This window comes from Zosterops lateralis (assembly GCF_965231275.1).
Source record: "Zosterops lateralis genome assembly, chromosome: 1".
NCBI lineage: Eukaryota > Metazoa > Chordata > Aves > Passeriformes > Zosteropidae > Zosterops > Zosterops lateralis.
This window is the reverse complement of record NC_139762.1, coordinates 136,162,884-136,180,967: the sequence shown is the minus strand read 5'-3', so window position 1 is coordinate 136,180,967 and position 18,084 is coordinate 136,162,884. Positions and strand designations below refer to the sequence as shown.

The 18,084-nt window shown below is 38.9% G+C and overlaps 1 protein-coding gene and 1 long non-coding RNA gene across 4 annotated transcripts in view; one reads left to right on the top strand and one right to left on the bottom strand.

The window, feature by feature from the left end:
- LOC310908495 overlaps positions 1-18,084 on the top strand; it is a 199,142-nt gene that overhangs the window by 139,083 nt on the left and 41,975 nt on the right. The gene's annotated exons all lie outside the window — the stretch shown is intronic.
- TRAPPC9 (trafficking protein particle complex subunit 9) overlaps positions 1-18,084 on the bottom strand; it is a 457,546-nt gene that overhangs the window by 414,872 nt on the left and 24,590 nt on the right. For all 3 annotated transcript variants that reach the window (XM_083859528.1, XM_083859527.1, XM_083859529.1), the window contains 2 exons: positions 15,296-15,512; positions 13,053-13,196 (listed from right to left, as the gene is read on the bottom strand). In XM_083859528.1, coding sequence (XP_083715654.1) covers positions 13,053-13,196; positions 15,296-15,512 — 361 coding nt within the window. The remainder of the gene's footprint in view (positions 1-13,052; positions 13,197-15,295; positions 15,513-18,084) is intronic.

Sequence of the window (18,084 nt, the reverse complement as noted above, 5' to 3'; positions counted from 1 at the left end):
GCCGCACAAGTGACAATTGCCTTGCTCGTGTCTATGCTTCACTGAACAGCCTCCTGAGCCATTCCCCACATTTTAATTGTCTGCAGGAAATGTTCCCAAAACCACATCAATTAGACATCCCTATACACTCAGAACAGCACAGCACAGCCAGGAGTTGTAGTGGTTCAAGGCTCAGTATTACCACCAAAATTTCAGGTTATTTGCCATATTATGAGCAAGGGCACAAAGTGCAAGCAGAATCCACTGAGATAGAAATCTTCACAGCTACCAGGAATGATGAAGATTATACTACAGCAAGTGCTCAATTGTGCTTGAAACCAAAGATCTGTCATTCCAGAGCAGTGGCCTTCATTCCCTAGTGTGAAACACTGTCAGTCACCATTCTCAAAGCAAGCAGGCTGCCATTTGCAAGAAGAATTTGTTTACAGATTTTTGAGTTACATGGTTATTTGCCGGTAGCAGCTCCCCATCCTTTCCGTGAGAAAAAAGCCAAACCAAACCATTTTTCTATGTTGATGTGGTGTGAAAAACAGCTGCCAGGCCAGCAGCTCAGTTCCTTTTTTCTCAGCACCACATCTCAGGCAAGATGCTGAAGGAATGAATCCACATCAGCTGGACATGATGGGGAGTGTTCACAATGCAAAAGAGCTGCCTGATCCTGCCCAAGAGCCACTTCTGAAAACAAACACAGGAACCTTCTCCCTCGAGGAGCACCTCAGCTCCCTGACCTCTGTGGCCTGATGGCTGCCAAAAATCTGCTACAGCAATTGCAGCTCTGAATTCTCATAGCTTCTGTCTACCTGACATTGTGTTCTGACAGAACCTCCTGGGAGGAGCCACTGAACTCCTCAACCTCCTTCCTGACCCACAGTCAGGAGATTTCTGTGACTGTTATCACCAGCACTTTTCTTTTTGAAAAGAAGAGACAAAAACCAGCTGCTCTTGAAGGTCTTTGCCCACCTGGTGCCTTCATGCTTGTACAGGTCGGCAGGAAGGCAATCACCACTTGATCCTGTGACCTGTGAATTCACCTCAACAGCTTTAAAAGCCTGTCCTGCAGCTGGGAGCACTACTGGATACCCTTGTAGAGGTATTAGAGACTCATTTATTGAGTGAGGAGTGACAGCTTATTTTCTCATCTGGATTAACTGTGTTCACAGGGTTTTTTTCCACCTCAGTTTCTCTCTAGACTCACTGAAAGACCAGAATGGCTGTAACCAAATAAAACTGAGTAAAGCCACTGTCAGCATTGGCACACAAGCACATTCTGCTCAGTTTGTTCAGTATAACCCCATAGTCATTTACCCATTTCATACCAAATTGGTTCTGACTGCTTCTGACAACCAAAAACTTTGCAAGTCCACCCATACTCTTAGAATTTCATTGCTTAACTAATGTAACGAGCATTGGTTTTGTGTCCAAGCAATTTCAAGCCTTCTTCTAATACAAGAACACAAAAATCTGAGAGCTTCAGATACACAGTCAGAAACCATCAGTGATTGAAAGCTACTAAATTGGGAAAGGCCAGACTTTCTGCTTGTTTCACAGCCATGTGGAGCAGTATTTCACAATAATGGAGCCATTGAAAAATCAGACCAGGACAGGACAGAAGGTCAGTTATGGACTAACATTTTTAAGCACTTCAGTAACTGTGATTTAACAGCCTAACATAAACAGCAGTTCATGTCTTGGCAGATAACACAGAAAATGAGAAGAACACAATTGCTGTAACTGTGCTTTTTAATATTTAAAGAAGTTTAAAATAGCTGTACTTGGGTTCAGTCACTACCCTTTGAACACTAAGGCAAAGAATAAAAACACAACATTTGTTCTTTGGCAACAATTGGTTGATGTAGTGTTGATCAAGGCACAGTGTCCCCTGCAGAACAACCTAAGCCAGGTGGAATAAAGAAATGGAACATTTCCTGTCTGACCCACCAATCACACTGAACAACTCCATTTCCTTATGGAGCTCACTAAAGTATTGAAAACAAATAGCTCAACACCTTCTGATTCCCATTTTACCTCAGTAATTGTCTCAGAATTAACATTTTAACAAAAACCCTCATTGCCCAGGGTGCTTTGTGCGGGTTGAGCTTTTTCCTTCCCTCTTGAAAACATCAAATAATGGTCACAAAAAAATGGAGAAGTCTGAGGAGAGCTCCTGCAGCAGTCCTGACCCAGCTCTCTCAGGACAGACTCAAACATCCTCTTAATGAGTTAATAATAATAATAAATAACAAGACAGAAAAGTTAGTCTGATGAGAAAAGAAAAGAAAAGAAAAGAAAAGAAAAGAAAAGAAAAGAAAAGAAAAGAAAAGAAAGAGAAAAAAGAGAAAAATCAGTTTTCGCACCCATAAACATAGATATGGCCTTCCAGTGCCTGAAGGGAGCATACAAGAAAGATGGAGAGACACTTCTTACAAGACCAAGTAGTGACAGGACAAGGGGGAATGGATTCAGACTGACAGAGGGCAATTTTACATTACGTATTAGAAAAAAACCTATTTTCTGAGGCTGATGAAGCTCTGGCACTAGTTTCCCAAAGAAGCTGTGGCAGCCCCATCCCTGGAAGTGTTCAAGGCCAGGCTGGATGGGACTTGGAGCAATGTGGGATAATGGAAGGTGTCTCTGCCCACGGCAGAGGTGGTAACTTTAAGGTTGCTTCCAACTCAGACTATTCTGTGATCCTGTGATATTTCCTTCGCACACACACAAAATGAGAATTGCTCGGTGAGCCCTAGGGAAGAGAAAGCCCACGTTTGCTTCCAGGGGAATCTTCAGTCTCACTTTGCCATGAAGATGCTGTGTACTCTTTAAACTAAAGAATCTCAAAAAGGCCACAAAATATGTTAACACCCTCACAAAAGCTGCAAAAAAAAAGAAGATTATTCACAGACAGCAACTGCTACACACCTTTTACTCTACAGTTAATCACAGATTAAAGGGGATGTGCAAAGCTCCTCAGCCTTCCAGGCAGTGCCTGAGCTCTGGTTTGGACAGGGAGCACCACGTTTGTGCATTCAGGGCATTTCCCTTCCCCAGGCACAGCCAGGCCAGAGGTGTGAGCAAGGCAAGACCTGCAGGATCCTTCCCCTCCTGCATGGTCAGGGCTGGGAACTCAGCAGAACAGAGCAGCTCCTCCACCTGCAGGCAGCACCCCCTGCTTTTCCACCCCATTGACTCTGGCAGGGATTGGGTGATGGCACTTTGTGCAGTTTTAGTAACAAACAGCAAATATTTTTCTGAAAAATACATGGAGCAAGTAAACACAACTCCAAACTGCTCAGAAATCTCAAACTTGAACAAGCTGCTTTGAAAGCAGCACAGGAACCCTGGGTGCTCATCCCACTACTGTCTACTGCAATAAATGTGTGTGTTCCCCACAGACTCCAAAGCTGTTCTTACAGAGAAAGGCACTGGCAAGTCAGCAGAGAGTATGAATCCCATTTCTTTAAGAAATCAAGCAATATAAATCTCTAAATAAACATAGCAGAGACTAATAAAATTCACTGTTTGACATTAAAAAGAGCAGAAACTAGAAGAAAATAATTACTCTATGCTACCAGACAGTTAAACTGCTTTCATGAACAGAGCATCGTGAACTGTATCAGAGACTGACTCCATCCACACAAAGGATTCAGTTATTTGCTCTGTAATAGCTCATCTTTGAAAAATAAGTTCTCCATTTACTACTAAGTTTTCAGGAAGGGGGAATAAAATAGTATTTTAGAGACAAATAAAATAAGCTGTCTTTGAGAAGCAAAATGTTTTCCACTTCTGAAAGACTGCCACAAAGACAAAGAATGGGAAGAGACTGATTAAATACATTGCAGTCTTCCATTAGAAGGTTTTTAATAATGGTATAAAATGTGTACACATGAAGTCCCAGCCAGTTTGCACAAAAATATTTCTAGTTAAAACCTCATTTGAAAAACTGACACAGCTGAAGACAGAGTTCATAAAGACACCATTAAAATTTCAGTGTCTAGCTCTCTACTGTATCTCAGAACTTCTGCATGCTTTCAATACTAAAAAAATATATTTTGTACACACAAAACCAGTATATAAACCACTGAAATCAATACTAGTTTTTACATATTAAGGAATACTGGGAGTCCTACCTTTACAAAAAAGTGGAGTAAATTAGGCATAGATAACTTCTACAACGATAAATGAAATTCAGGATTGCTGTAAAGCTGCCTCTGGGCAAGGAAGGTTTTGTAAATATTCACAGATACAATGGCTCAGCTGTTAAGCACATCTGATTCTGGATATGGTGTGGAAGAAACAGAGACAGAGGATGGAAAGGACAACATACTGATTTCTGCACAACATTTTCCCCAATATACTGTTATGCAACGTCACAGGAATTTGGCCAGAAAGGTTTATCAAGATTCAAAATTTCAATGCCTCCACTAGTGATCTAACCTCACTGAGAAAAGCATGGTTTGATTGTTGAAAAAACTGGGAAACTGTCTGAAAACTTAAAATGAAAACATGTCAGCTCTCTCTCCTAAGGTACAGTTGAGTTCTCCCATCCCCCTGTAAAAACATCTCTTCAGTATCACTCCTACCTCGCTCATCTTTTCTTCGCACATCCAATCACACTCCATGGACATCATATGGGGAGTTCACTAAGGTACATGGATGAGCCATTTTTAAACATGGATACTTCTTTTTCCAAATAAAATGTCAATTTCAACAGCAGCCTTGACACCAGTGCTTTAATTTGAATTTAGGTTGAGGCAGTATTGAGTCTGTTAAATGTCATATAAAATATATTTGAATTTCAGTAATATAGCACTTCCTAAAATAGCTTCCTTTGGTACAAAAAAATCAGCACTTAATAATACAGCACAAATTCTTCATGTCTTCATCTTGTCAATTAAAGTAGATCTCCCCCAAAGGAATTTTTTTTTTCCTGGAATAAAAACCTTGCAATGTGCCTCCATTTGCACACCTGTATCTTTTCCCTCAATTAACTGAGGGAAATGACACTTCCTCAAGATCAGAGGTACCTACATGAAGATGGCAATTTTGGGCTAAAGCTCAAAGACTTCATTTTGTTCAAGAGTGACCTTAAAATATTAATAGAAAAATTTTGTCATAAAAAAAGCACTATTTTGCTGTAACAATTGATCTACTGACTACAGCCTAAGAATCTGGCTGTGGCATTGGCTGGAGATTTCATCTACCTCACTGACACACAAGCCTAAGCGAAGGTAAATCATGGGTGAGACTTTCAGGCTGGTCTGTAATGCTAAATATTTGATTCACAGTACTTTATTTTTGTTATATAACATATGACTTTAAAAATCGTTGTGTTTCATATTTAGTGCTTTACAAATGAATTTAAATCTTTTATTCCTGTTGCTAGTTTGCTCCATTTAATTTGATTTTTTTTTTTGAAGTGGAATAAATAAAGCCCAAAAGACATGTGATTCAGAAAAATAAATCACACCCTCTGAATAAAGCAGTTTGAGCAAATTTATTTAATAAGTTGGCTTGTCCCTACAAAACACAAATTCCAGGGAGATATTCTAAAGGGGAAGGTTAAAAAAAAGCAGAAAGAAGTGTAGCAGGAACACAACAGTGCTAAAGTTTGTTAGCACAGTACTGATGAAAACACTGAAGTGGATGAAAAGCAGCAGAAGTCACAGTACCATGATGAATAAGACTTAAGTGGCTTCTAAGGAGTCTCCTCCTACTTCATATACAATCTCCCAAGTCTTTTATTTCAAAGCATTTCCATTTAGGCTTTTTAATATATACATTCTTAAACCACATTGTGCCACTGCTATACATCAAACACACAAGGTGACAAGTCTGTTTAATTACATTTTTATACATATATACACACACAGATACACTTATTTATATATAAGTACACAGGCAAGATATGGCACTAAGCTGAACCACTGAAATATTTCAAAGTAATGGCTAAGAACTACCTAGGCTGCTATAAATATTCCCTGGTAATTATACTGTAAATTTCCATCTTCATCCTGAAATCAGTTAATTTGAATATTACAAGACCAACCAAAGTAGCTCCCTTTTGAAAGGTTTATTGGTTGGCCAATATCAGCTTGCAGGTACTTTGACAGTTAAAATACAACACAGTGCATTAAAATCAGTTCATCAATATCAACTGAATAAACCTCACTCCAACTCTGAAGTTTACATCAAGTTTTAATTTGCAATAAATTCTCTGCTCAGTCTGATTAAAGCATCATTCTTTTGAGCCCCTGCAATCAGTAACATTTACCTTTCTAAAAACGAATTTACACACTACAGATGATCTAGGAGAAATGCTGCACTAATTTAAATGCAATTTAAAGTATTTTAAGCATTGCAGCACAAAGAGAAGCTACAGAGCAAAGCAGTTGGTGCCTTCATTACACACCTTTGGGGGATTACCTGTGACAGCATCAGAAGAGTCTCCAAGAGCAGGATTCCAACACAGGATCTCTTATTCTCCACTCTCAAGTAACATTATCACAACCAAGTCTACTCCAGAAATTCTTCTAAATAACCTTGGCTTGGCAACAAATTGTGGTACTGTCACTTTTGCCAGTTTCCTAACAGCTTACATCTGTTTTGACAAGTGCTGCTTTGGGCTGGGGTAGAGTTAATTTTCTTCACAGTAGCTGGGCTGGGGCTATGTTTTGGGATTTGTGCTGAAAACAGTGTTGATGATAAAGGGATGATTTGGTTATTGCTGAGCACAACTGGGAATCTCTTTCCTTACCACCCTAAATTCATTCACTTTTTGTTTCTATCTCTTCTAATCATTAATGAACCAATGTACCAATAGATGTGGTTTTCAGGTTTTTTTTTTAAATTCAGGAATACTGCATCAACTAAATCACACTCATTTAAACGCTCCATCATCTCTTAAAAATAAATCATGCTTCAAAGATGTTACAACCTCTTCCTATTAAATCACAATTCTCCACACACCTACTATTATTTACTAGAGCTTCTTATAATGCATCCAGTACTGAGGCCAAATTTATTGAACTCCAGAGGGGCTCAAATGATGGAATTTGGTTTACCTCACTTCAAGAGAAGCATCCACAACCAAGGTCACTTAGTCAGTACTGAGAGAGTCATAGATGTGCAAGGGAAGTGATGAACCTTGTAAAAAGAATCACTGGTGTGGCCAGGGTCACCTCCATCCCTCTTGAACTCTTAAAAAAATACAGCTATGCACTTGCCATTTGTAATTTTAGAGTGAGGATAAAAACACTTTAAGAAATTAACTGCAACAGTAGTTCAGCTGTTTAAAATTAAAATGGTTTTAGTGCCTTTGAACCTTATCTGATACCTGAAATTTATTACTGTTCATTTTACAGTTCAGATCACTCCCTACCATAAACCACGTCTAATTACATTTCTAAATAATTTCACAGATTTATTCTCTGTAGAGGAATGGCCAGCCTTGGAATCTTCTTTCCTAAACAGAAAAAACCTTGATCCAAATTTTTCTGATGCAGCTCAATCTTCCCTGAGTGTCTCTTTACATGCCTCAATTATCTTTCAGTTCTGGCAGGCTTCCTGCTTCTGTGTGAAGTTTTTTTTTCATGAGCTGAGCAAGTTACACCTCAAAATCTTTTCTGGGCTTATGTCTTTATTTTTAATATTTACAATCTTGTTTCTCCTAACCTAAATATGAAAAAGAGGTGAAAAAAAGAAGAGCAGCATTATGAGAATAGGCAGAAGAAATGGCAAACAAAGGGGAGAAATGGTGAACGACCAGTTCAAACCGAAATGAGCTGAAACTCTCAACAACTCTGGCTACAGCTCCGAAAACATGGGGAAATCAGAAAGTCACAGCAAGATTTGAACTAGAGAACAGGAGGCCGTGAGGTGAACAGAGTCACAAGCTGCTCCAGTAGCACCTCAAAAAAAAAACAAAAAAAGCCATTTTAAATCATTCCATGCCCAAAAGTTATTTATAGGCTCACAGGTTGTTCTTATGCCCTGCTCCAGTGAAATCCATTTAGCCCAGTCTCTGTGGGGAGGTATAACCCACCAAACGCCTGTACAGCTTCACTTCATTTTCACAGGTTTGGATGGAAATTCAGGACAACGTTACAATTTTAAGTAAAGATCCTCAGAAAATGAGTCTGGTCCTTACTGCTGCTTGGCAGGAGGGTTGCAAAGGGTTAAAGTAATTTCTGCATTCACTTGTGGTCTAGCTGTCAATTTTCAGGAGCCCAGTTTAATATTCTTCCTTATTTTCCATACTTCTACATAGCAATTTGAAATTTAAATGACACCGAGGGAATGCATATGCAATCTGCTCTATAAATAAAAATGTCTAAAATACTGCATAATTTCCTCTTTCAAACTGCAAGATCGAAAGACATATTTTAAGAGTTGTAAGACACCACGTCTGACATCATCAAATTACGCTCGGTCCAGGCTTAACCACCATTTCTGAAGCCAAAACAAGGCTTGGCGTTTCTTTCTTAGATCAAGCTCATCACTTCTATGCAAAAGGCACAACCTCACCCTGCCAGCCGACATCTCACCCATCACCTGAGCACAGCAGGCTTGAAAGGAAGAGGTTCTTTCTGAAAGTGCTCTCAGATTAATGGTGTGAAGTCCCTCAGCTAGCAAGGATGAGGGGAACTGAAACAGAATTCAGCAAAAATTCTGGCAGAAATTCTTCATTAGTTACAATGATCTCAGTACAGGCTGAGAATAAACATCTTTCAGTAGCATCCAATGATTTAAGAAACAACCACACAGAGGAAGGACGGAAAGGCACACCAGGATATTCTGGGAAGTTTTCTCCATTACCTACTGTGAGCTCAAGAATAAAGACATCCAAACCCCTGGTCAACAGATGAAAAATTACTTCTGCATGTTTAATGCAGAATCATCACAGAGTCAGTAGTTTAATTCATTAAGTACATGACAAAGCAGTTGAGAGCTCAGATGTGAAGGCTGTCACCTCACCAGAAGATTGGAAAGAACACAAGTGCAGCAACAATAACCACAGGACAGGAAGATCTTGGCAGGGCTACACTGAGAAGCACTGAAAAGTGCACGTTATTTCACAAACAACAAAATAGATGAACTTTGAGCATCTTTAAGGAATTAGCCAAAAAAAAAAAAAAAAAAAAAAAAAAAAAGGGAATTGAATACTCCTGGTTTCATCCCATGCTCTGCATGTGGGTGAGAAACGGTCACCTCAGCACACCAAGATCCTTGCCACCAGAAGCAAACAGCAGGAATCCTGAAATCCTGGAAACCAGCTCAGTGTCTGATAGAACATGAGCTTGCAGGGGTGAGGGACTGTTCTGATCTGCTCAGGCTGAAGAGAGACAAACTTTGCCTCAATCCACAGATGCAGGGAGGGATTAGGTTCTGATCATACCCAGAAAGAATATTAAACACAAATGAGGTTAAATGTTGGGATCCAAAGTGATAACTCAACCTCATTTTTTCATAGAAGAGGAAAGAATGAGAAAATGGGAAAGAAAGAGAATGCCAAGAATGATGATGACAAGGAGCACAGGAAAGGGGTTCCCCCCACCATGGCTCCAGCTCTGGCCATGGGGAGATCTCTGTGGGTGCCACAGGCTGTCCCCAGGGTCCCTCCCAGAGCTGCCCAGCCAAGGAGCCACAGCAGCAGCACCAGCAGGGTGGAGCAGCCAGGACAGCAAAGACAGCAAAGACTCCAACACTTTGTAGACCTCACAGATTTTTCGCAGGTTGGGCACCTGCTTAGAGAGGGTTTTGTGAGTGGCAGCCTCACATCCACCTCACGGCAACGGCACATCCTTGGTGAACTTCATCTCTGCTCCCCCAAAATCCAGTGGCTGCTCCTCAGTATCCAGGCCAAGGTCACCTGCTGTACCCAAGGTTTACTGCTCCCTTCCCTAATGTATCAACTACAGCATCTATGAATGATCACCAAACAGAGTGCCTCATTTTCTAAAAGAAAGCAGTTCAGAACTTTCACTTTCAAACCTCCAATCTTCCAAGAGGCAATGGAGAAACATTCCCAAATTTGTACTCATTCACCAGAGGACTGCCTGGCCACATTTCCTTGGTAACTGTTTCCAAATAGTTCTGTGTTTGGAGAGGCCCCAACGCATGAGCCAACTCAGAATTACTTGCATTCAATATCAAGTCACAGCTCTTTCAAGGAGTATGAATATTATCACTGAAGAGCCACAGTAAAATAATGGTATTTTTTTCCAAATATCTGACATTACTCAATTCAAATTCACTGAGTTATACACGCAGATTTGTGTGTTTCAAAAAGCATTATGGAAAAGATAGATTCAATTCCAAGCAACTTTGCAACTGCACATTTTAATTCTTATTTAAAGAAAGTGATTCTTAAGGGCTTGTTACCATTAAAACATAATAGCTTGAGATTAGAGGTTTTACACAGAATTTAGTACCTCATTTTGCTTTGCAGAAGACTGCATTTTACATATTTATGTAACTAAATAGTTTCATTTTAAGTCAAACTTTTACCTCCTATGTTGTTAAAATAGTGACTGACATCTCCCATTTACTTGATGATTCTCTTTACTTAGATTTGCCAGGCTGCATGGTTGAAGTAAATTCAAGTAAACATAGACAAGCTGTATTTTAAAATGCATCATTCAATTGAAACATTAAATTTTCTTTTAAACACAAACCAGTTTTGACTATGCATTTGTGTTCTATTAATAGAAGCATGAGTTTCTAATTAATACATCTAGATTTCACTGGAACAAATAAATCTCATTAGCTGAATTTCTACTTGGAGAATAAATCTTTTCTTTTTTTTTTTTTTTTTTTTTTTTTCTGTTTTCTGAAGTCCCAGTATCCCAACTTCAGCTCAACTAGTAAATGAACAGAATTATATTAAAAAACTAGCAAATGGGTTTTTTCTGTGTCTAGAGGCAGCTAATACTGAGAGAAAAAGGGTTAGAAGGTCAAGTCCCAGAGCCAAATGTTTAGCTGGTAACTTCCTCTCAGCTACAGAGTTTTCACTTCTATTTATTCTAATTTTAAAAATGATCTGTGAACGACCCAAACTTTAAATACAAGAATAGGATTCAGCAGATAATCAGTAACAAGCTTTAAAAATATGAAGTTTATTTAGGAAAGAACACATGCAAGTGAAAACTGACTTTTCAACAGAGTGAGTTTTCCTCCACCTTTAGAAACTGGTGACTTTTTCTTTGCAGCATAGAAAAAGAGTAAAAACTGAGGACTCTTGAAGTCCAATACCACTGCATTATTTCTGTTTTCTAATTAAACCTTCAATTGATTAACAAAACCTGGACATTTCAGTTGTGTGACAATCAGAGAAGAACACTAAAGACACTCTTTACCAGTTTATAAGGGAGCAGTTCACAGTAAGTAAAACAGTAACCTGATCCTCTGCCTTCAATTGTCTTGCTTTTGTCCTTTATTACAATTCAAGATTGAAAGAGGCTTCTTGGTTTATTATTTCTAATATTCCAATATTTTTAGAAGAACTATAAATTTAAGGTAATTTTCTATGCTAAATGGACCCTTGCACAAGTCAGGTTGGACTTGATGATCTTGGAGACCTTTTGCAGCCTTAATGATTCTGTGTTCACACAACATCAATCTCTGAAGAGTTACCAAAAAAATTACAGGCCAGAAATACATTTCTGGCATTGTCATCCACACTTTCACTCCTTTGGAACACAACTCACCACGTCTTATCAATGAAAGACATCAAATTCAACAGCAAGTTCTATTTTGGATGTATTCAGGAGAGAAGGAAAAAAATACTCAACTGTTTTTCAACCACATGGGAGAGTATTTAGTTTGATTTTTTGCAAAGGCACTGAACAACACAGTTATCCTAGGCCTTATGAAACTGGAAGCTTTACTCAACATACAATGTCTGAAGGCAAAGAACACACAAGTTTCTTGTCTTTTAGAGGTCAAACCTTTTTAGAGTAAGGGGTTAACAAGGTCACACGTGGAAATGCAGAGTGGAAGAGTTTAAAACCTTGTCTTCACCACAACTTTCCACATATATATATATATATGAACAAAGCTTCACTGTAAGTCCTGGAAAACCCAAGGACCTTTTGACACCAAACAAGATCTACAGCCAGAAAGCAAATTTATACCAGTTTATCAGTTCCTCTCCTTCCTCCAGCACTGATTTGAGCCACTAAACAGAGGGAATAAAGCAGGCAAATACCTAAAGTCTGCCAACAAAGTTCTTTGCTGCAGGAGTCACTAAGAGGAGACATTTGGCCATAACTGAAGTAGAAAAGAAAAAAAAGAAAAAGAAAAAAAAAAACCTATACTTTTTCATTTCCATCCTCCTTATTGTAAATAAAGGAGTAACTGGGAAAAAAATGCATTTTTTACCGAGCTTACTGAGAAGCAAAACCAATTTTTAAAACTTTTAGCACTCATTAAGATCATTGGTCTCATTAAGCTGGGTGATAACCAAGTCACTATGGAATATTTTTCCTAAGAAACATACTACAAAATAACAGTTGTCACTTTTGGCTTTTCCAGGGGATTCTGTAGATGTTACACGGTCCCACCCCACAGAAGGGTCCTCATCATTCCCATTGCTGAAAATCATCCACAGACACGTTCATTGCATTGTCAACCTTTGACAAAATAAATCCTGTTACTACTTATTGCTGGGGGAAAAAAAAAAAAAAAAAAAACAAAAAAAAAAAAAAAAAACCAAAAAAAAAAAAAAAAAAAAAACCAAAAAAAAAAAAAAACCACACCCAGAAAGAAACTGCAGAAATGTAAAGGAACTTTAACACTGTTTAACTCGGGTGCATCACATTCAGCTTCTAAAAGTTAGAAATACAGGTGGTTTGGATTGGAAAGGACCTTAAAGATCATCTAATCTCAACTCGCTGTTTACTGTCTACCATCAACAACCCACTCAGGCATACACAGAATTCCCCAACTTCCATGCTCTCCATCACTTCCCAAATTAATTGTATTTCAAAACAGAGTCACGTTATTTGACTGTGGGTCAAGAAGGAAGTGTAAATATCTGCTTCTTCAAGAAGTCCTACCTTGGTCAGAAAGGAAATCCAGCATGGTCTGGAGCAGGAAGGAGAGATGCCTGACACACAGGGCGGGGTTGCCCATCCTCCTGGAAGCGTAGACCAGCTCATGGAGCAAACGCATCTGCACTGCAGCCCATCCCCTGTGAGTGCCTGGGAAAAAATACAGCCATTTATTGTATTTTAAAGTTGGAAGTCATCACAAACACACGGATTTTGGTTTTCTTCATATGCTAAGCTGTAATTTTATGGCACTTATGCCAATCACCTAATGGTTGTTACAAAATCCAAATCTTGTACTCAACACAGAAAATAGGACTGTTGTATTTGCTTCAATATCTAAATATGAAATCAAGTTTTGCTTTATATGTTTGTCTATCGACTAAAAAACGTAATTAAAACTCTGAAGACAAAGTTAGCACTTCCCAACAACAAAAATTATTTACAAAATCTTTAAAGTCTTGGGTTTTTTTTTTAATTCTCTAGACAATGCATAGAAGATTTTACAGGGAAATTGAAATCATAGAATCACGGAATGATTTGGATTGGAAAGGACCTTAAAGATCATCTATTTCCAACTCCCTGCCATAGGCAGGGACATCTTCCACTATCCCAGGTGGCTTAAAGCTCCATCCAACCTGGCCTTGGACACTTCCAGGGTTGGAGCAGCCACAGCTTCTCTGGGTAACCTGTGCCAGGTCTTCATGCCCCTCACAATAATGAATTTCTTTCTAATGTCCAATTTAAACCTACTCTTTCAGTTTGAAGCTATTCTCCCTTGTCCTGTCACTTCATGCCCTTGTAAAAAAAAAAAAAAAAAAAAAAAAAAAACAACGAAAAAAACCCTTGTAATTCTTAACTCTTTTTAAAGATCAAGCAACAGATATTGTCTCAAAATGCTTTAGAGCAATAAAACTTTAGACACAAGGCACATATCCTGATTTTCAGTCGTTAAGTTTCAGACTATGAATTACTTCATATTTGCAGCGTATCTGTGGAAAGAATACATAGATCATCATAACCCAACCTTCCTTTCTGAACCATAATATGCAGCACTCTTCATGAAGCTTAACCTGCTTTTAGTAGTAAGCAACAGCAATAATTTTTAAATAACAGATATTTCAAGACGTGCAATACTTCATAAACTTCAACAGCCTTCCTTGTACTATCACCCATCACCATTTGGCAAACTTTTTTAGGAATATTTACTGCAACCAAACCTTGAGAGTTTATATTTTGAGAGTCTCATTATTTTTCATGTGTGAAATGTCATTTCTATCTTAGAGTTTGCAGTGATCTTTCCATATGTCTCTAAAAGAGCCATTTCGGGGATAAAAAATTAGACAACGCACTTCAGTGCAACATGAAGGTAAGGTAAAAATGAAAGATAAACACCAATCGTGTCCTTTCTTTGCTTTTTTAATTATAATTTCTTCCAGAACTTTTACAACTTCTTCTCCCAACACAGTCTCATCCCAGGCCACAGCATATTTTTCCCAGCACGTTCCCTTTTCCTAGATTCTTAGTATCTTTCCACACAGTCCACTTGGCATTTCCTACCTCCTCTCACATATAATTTGACTGCCAAATCACAACACTTTTAAAAAAACCCAACACTAACCATCCACAAAAAACAGCTCAGCCCATCACTTCCTGCTCCTCTCCTGCAGCTACAAAATGGTGCCCAAAACTGCTGCTGTATAACACAATGCAAGGTTTTGGAAAGGTTTACCCAAAAGGAGCTTCCTAACAGCATTTTAGCTGTCTCTGATCTCATTTGTGGGAAAATGTGACATATTTGACCCTATTAATTACATGTATCTGTGTGTCTATATACAAAAATATGTAAAAGGATTTTAAATCTTCCCTTATAAGATCAAGCAGCTACAAAACCAAAAGAAATACAATTTCTGATGGAACAGCTGAAGGCACTTTAATTGATAAAAATAATCCAGAATAATATATGAGCTTTTTATGCCCTGAGAAGCATATTATCAAAACAAAGACATTTTTGAAAAAGTAAGAAACTAAGTTTTGATAAATAACACATAATTACTTCCTGCAAACAGGGAACCACAATAACACATTCAGCAGTGGCTTGCACTAAAAAAAAGTGAAGGTACAGTGCTAAACAACTGCTTTATCTGCTGCAATGAGTTACAGATTAGCAAATAATTTAGGTCCGGCACGAAATCTCTCAAGGATATCATTGAAAGCCAGCTAAGTGCCCAGCCGTGGCACTCCCCACTGACCTTTGCTGAAGTCCTGAGGGTCCAGAGAGAGGCTGTATCCAGGCAGAGTCTCCAGCAGCAGCTTGTAGCAGGCCCTCCAGCCGGGCTCGGGGATGCTGGGGGCCGCGCACTGCATGGCCGCGATGCGCTTGAAAAACGCCGATTTGCGGTGGAAGCCGATGCGCTCGTACAGCTCCGACAGGATGCTGTAACGCTGGATCTTCTCCTCTTCTGAGAGCTGCAGTTGGAAGGGAAAGGAGGAAAGGGATGGTTTTTGTCAAAGATTTAAAGTGATGAGTTAAAAAAAACAAACAGGAGGGAAAACACGGCAGCAGACATTGGCGCCGCAGAAGGCCAAGGATTTGCGCGCAGCTGGGCATGACAGCTTCTGCAGCCAGGAAAATTTAAGTTTGGTTCAACTGTTAACAAAAACTGCAAAGATGAAGTTCTGCAGCTTCAACTTTATTTGTCAGTGGTAATAACAAGTAAACAGGCAAAACAGTCAGTAGCAGCTAAATGGCTCCACGTTGTATGGAAGATACTTAGCGTGATATTCATGTGAATGAAAGGAGTGCAAAAATATACCACTTTCAAGATTTATTGATTCACTAAGATTTTCATCCCTTGAAGATTAAATCTAATCTTGAAATCTTGGGAGCATGAAAGCAAGAAACTACTGTCTCAATTTTTATGTCTTTAATCTTGTAAACCACAAAGTTTTCATTCCATGGAACCATACAGTGATTTATACACTGTGAGACTGAGTCACAGAATCATCAGATGGTTTGGATTGGAAGGGACCTTAAACATCACTTTGTTCCAACTTCCTGCCGTGGGCAGGAATGTCTTTTTCTAGACCAGATGGCTCAAACCCCATCCAACCTGGCCTTGAACACTCCCAGGGATGGGGCATCCACAAATCTGTGCCAGAGCCTCATCACTGCCTTGCACGAAGCAAGTTTTGGACGGCAGCAGTGAGTTCAATGGGAGCTTTCCCCAGCAAGGCAAAAAAAATAATGTTAAAGTAGCAAAATGACATAGAAAGACCCAGATTTCTTTAGAGTCAGGTGTTGGAACAGCTTGCCCAGGGACATGCTGGAGTCACCATCCCTGAAGGGCTTTAAAAGATGAGTAGATGTGGCACTTTGGGGACATGGTTTAGTGTTAGGCTTGGCAGTGCTGAGTTAATGGTTGGTCTTGAGGTCTATTCCAACCTAAACAATCCCATGATACATTTGCACACTGCCAACAAGTGAGGCAGAATTTAGTTTAAGTCCTGTTAGACTTAAAGTTGGTTTCAACTCGATAAGGAACTATCACCATGTGCTTCTTTAGCTTATCAGTGTACTGGCCTAAGTCCCAGGTAGCTTAATTCTTTTTGCCTCTGGCCTGAATGATAATCTTGCTTTGGAGCCAGCCAGCCATGAAGAAACTGCTGCAGAAACTCTGGATGGTTCCTGCTCTGTGTCCCAGGAACCAGCAGTGCAGACCAATGCTGACACCTAGTGCACAGATCTGGCAAAATCACAAGCAATAAAACTTACTTTAAATTACTCTAAAGCTGCCAACAAGTTTTGCAAAGCTGTTTCAACTGACAAACTTTACCCAAAAATAACCCTAAAGGACAGAAACAGCAGCTCATTCTTCAAAACTGGACGTATCAATCAGTGTGTTAGACTTCAGATCCTTGAAGGCTTGGACAGTCAAGGGAAGCTGCTCACCACACTGGCTGGTTTTTACAGAAATGATTAGGTCTTGTAAGCAGAGATTCAAAAAGTCTTTTAGCCACTTAAAACTTGATGTAATTACAAAAAACAGTCTGTTCTCAAAAGTCACTTCTAATTTTGGACACAGGGATATGAGACCTCAAAGAGGACTTATCAGAGGGCACCACGACCTTATCTGACACTTAAAATCTTTGTACTTCAGTATATGAAGAAACCCACAGAGTAGCAAAGCATCTTGGAAAGTTTCAGACAATTCTTGAAGCTGAAGTTCCTATTTTTTTCAGAACTGACAACAGAAGACAGTGCCCAATGCACAAGTACCGCCCATCCCTCAGAAAGACCAAGCCCTATAACAAGAGTTGTGAAAAAAGGTAATTGCACCAGGGTGAAAACTTTCAGAAACCAGTGCAGCTGGACAAAACAGAAAACACAAAAGGAAACACAGAAAGAATTTGGAGAAGTTATCAGAGTTCCAAAAAGCAATCACTAAGAAAGAACATGAGGCATCACACTGAAGTTATCTATTTAAGTCATTTTTAACAGGTTAGAACAATAAAAATAATATGGCAGCAGAGTTGAAAAGGGCACAAACATGTGAACAGGAAATAAAGCAACAAATATTTTTTAAAACTCTATCAAAAGTTACTCCTTAAATACAAATACTGACAATGTTCACTAAATTCTTTAAGATGAGAAACTAAACCTTTAAGATGATAAAAGATGGGCTCATGCCATTAAGGTAGACAGGAGCATACACTAATGATTGGAACAGCTATGAGAGAGGCAGCAGATAAACCCAGAAAGGTTTATTTTCATCATATCTATAGATACATAGATAGATATAGATATGATGAAAATAATCATATTAAAAAATAAACCAGAAAGGTTTATTTTCATCATATGTATATATACATATATATATATATATAACCACTGTTACATAACTTGTTGCTTAATTGCTATCCCCAAACTTACTCAAGTATTTTCCTCAGCTGCAGAAAACTGTGTTTTCATCACCCCAAAGAGAGCAAAACAGCATTTTCCTGAGCACAAACAGTTATGTGTTACCATCCAGTAATTTAA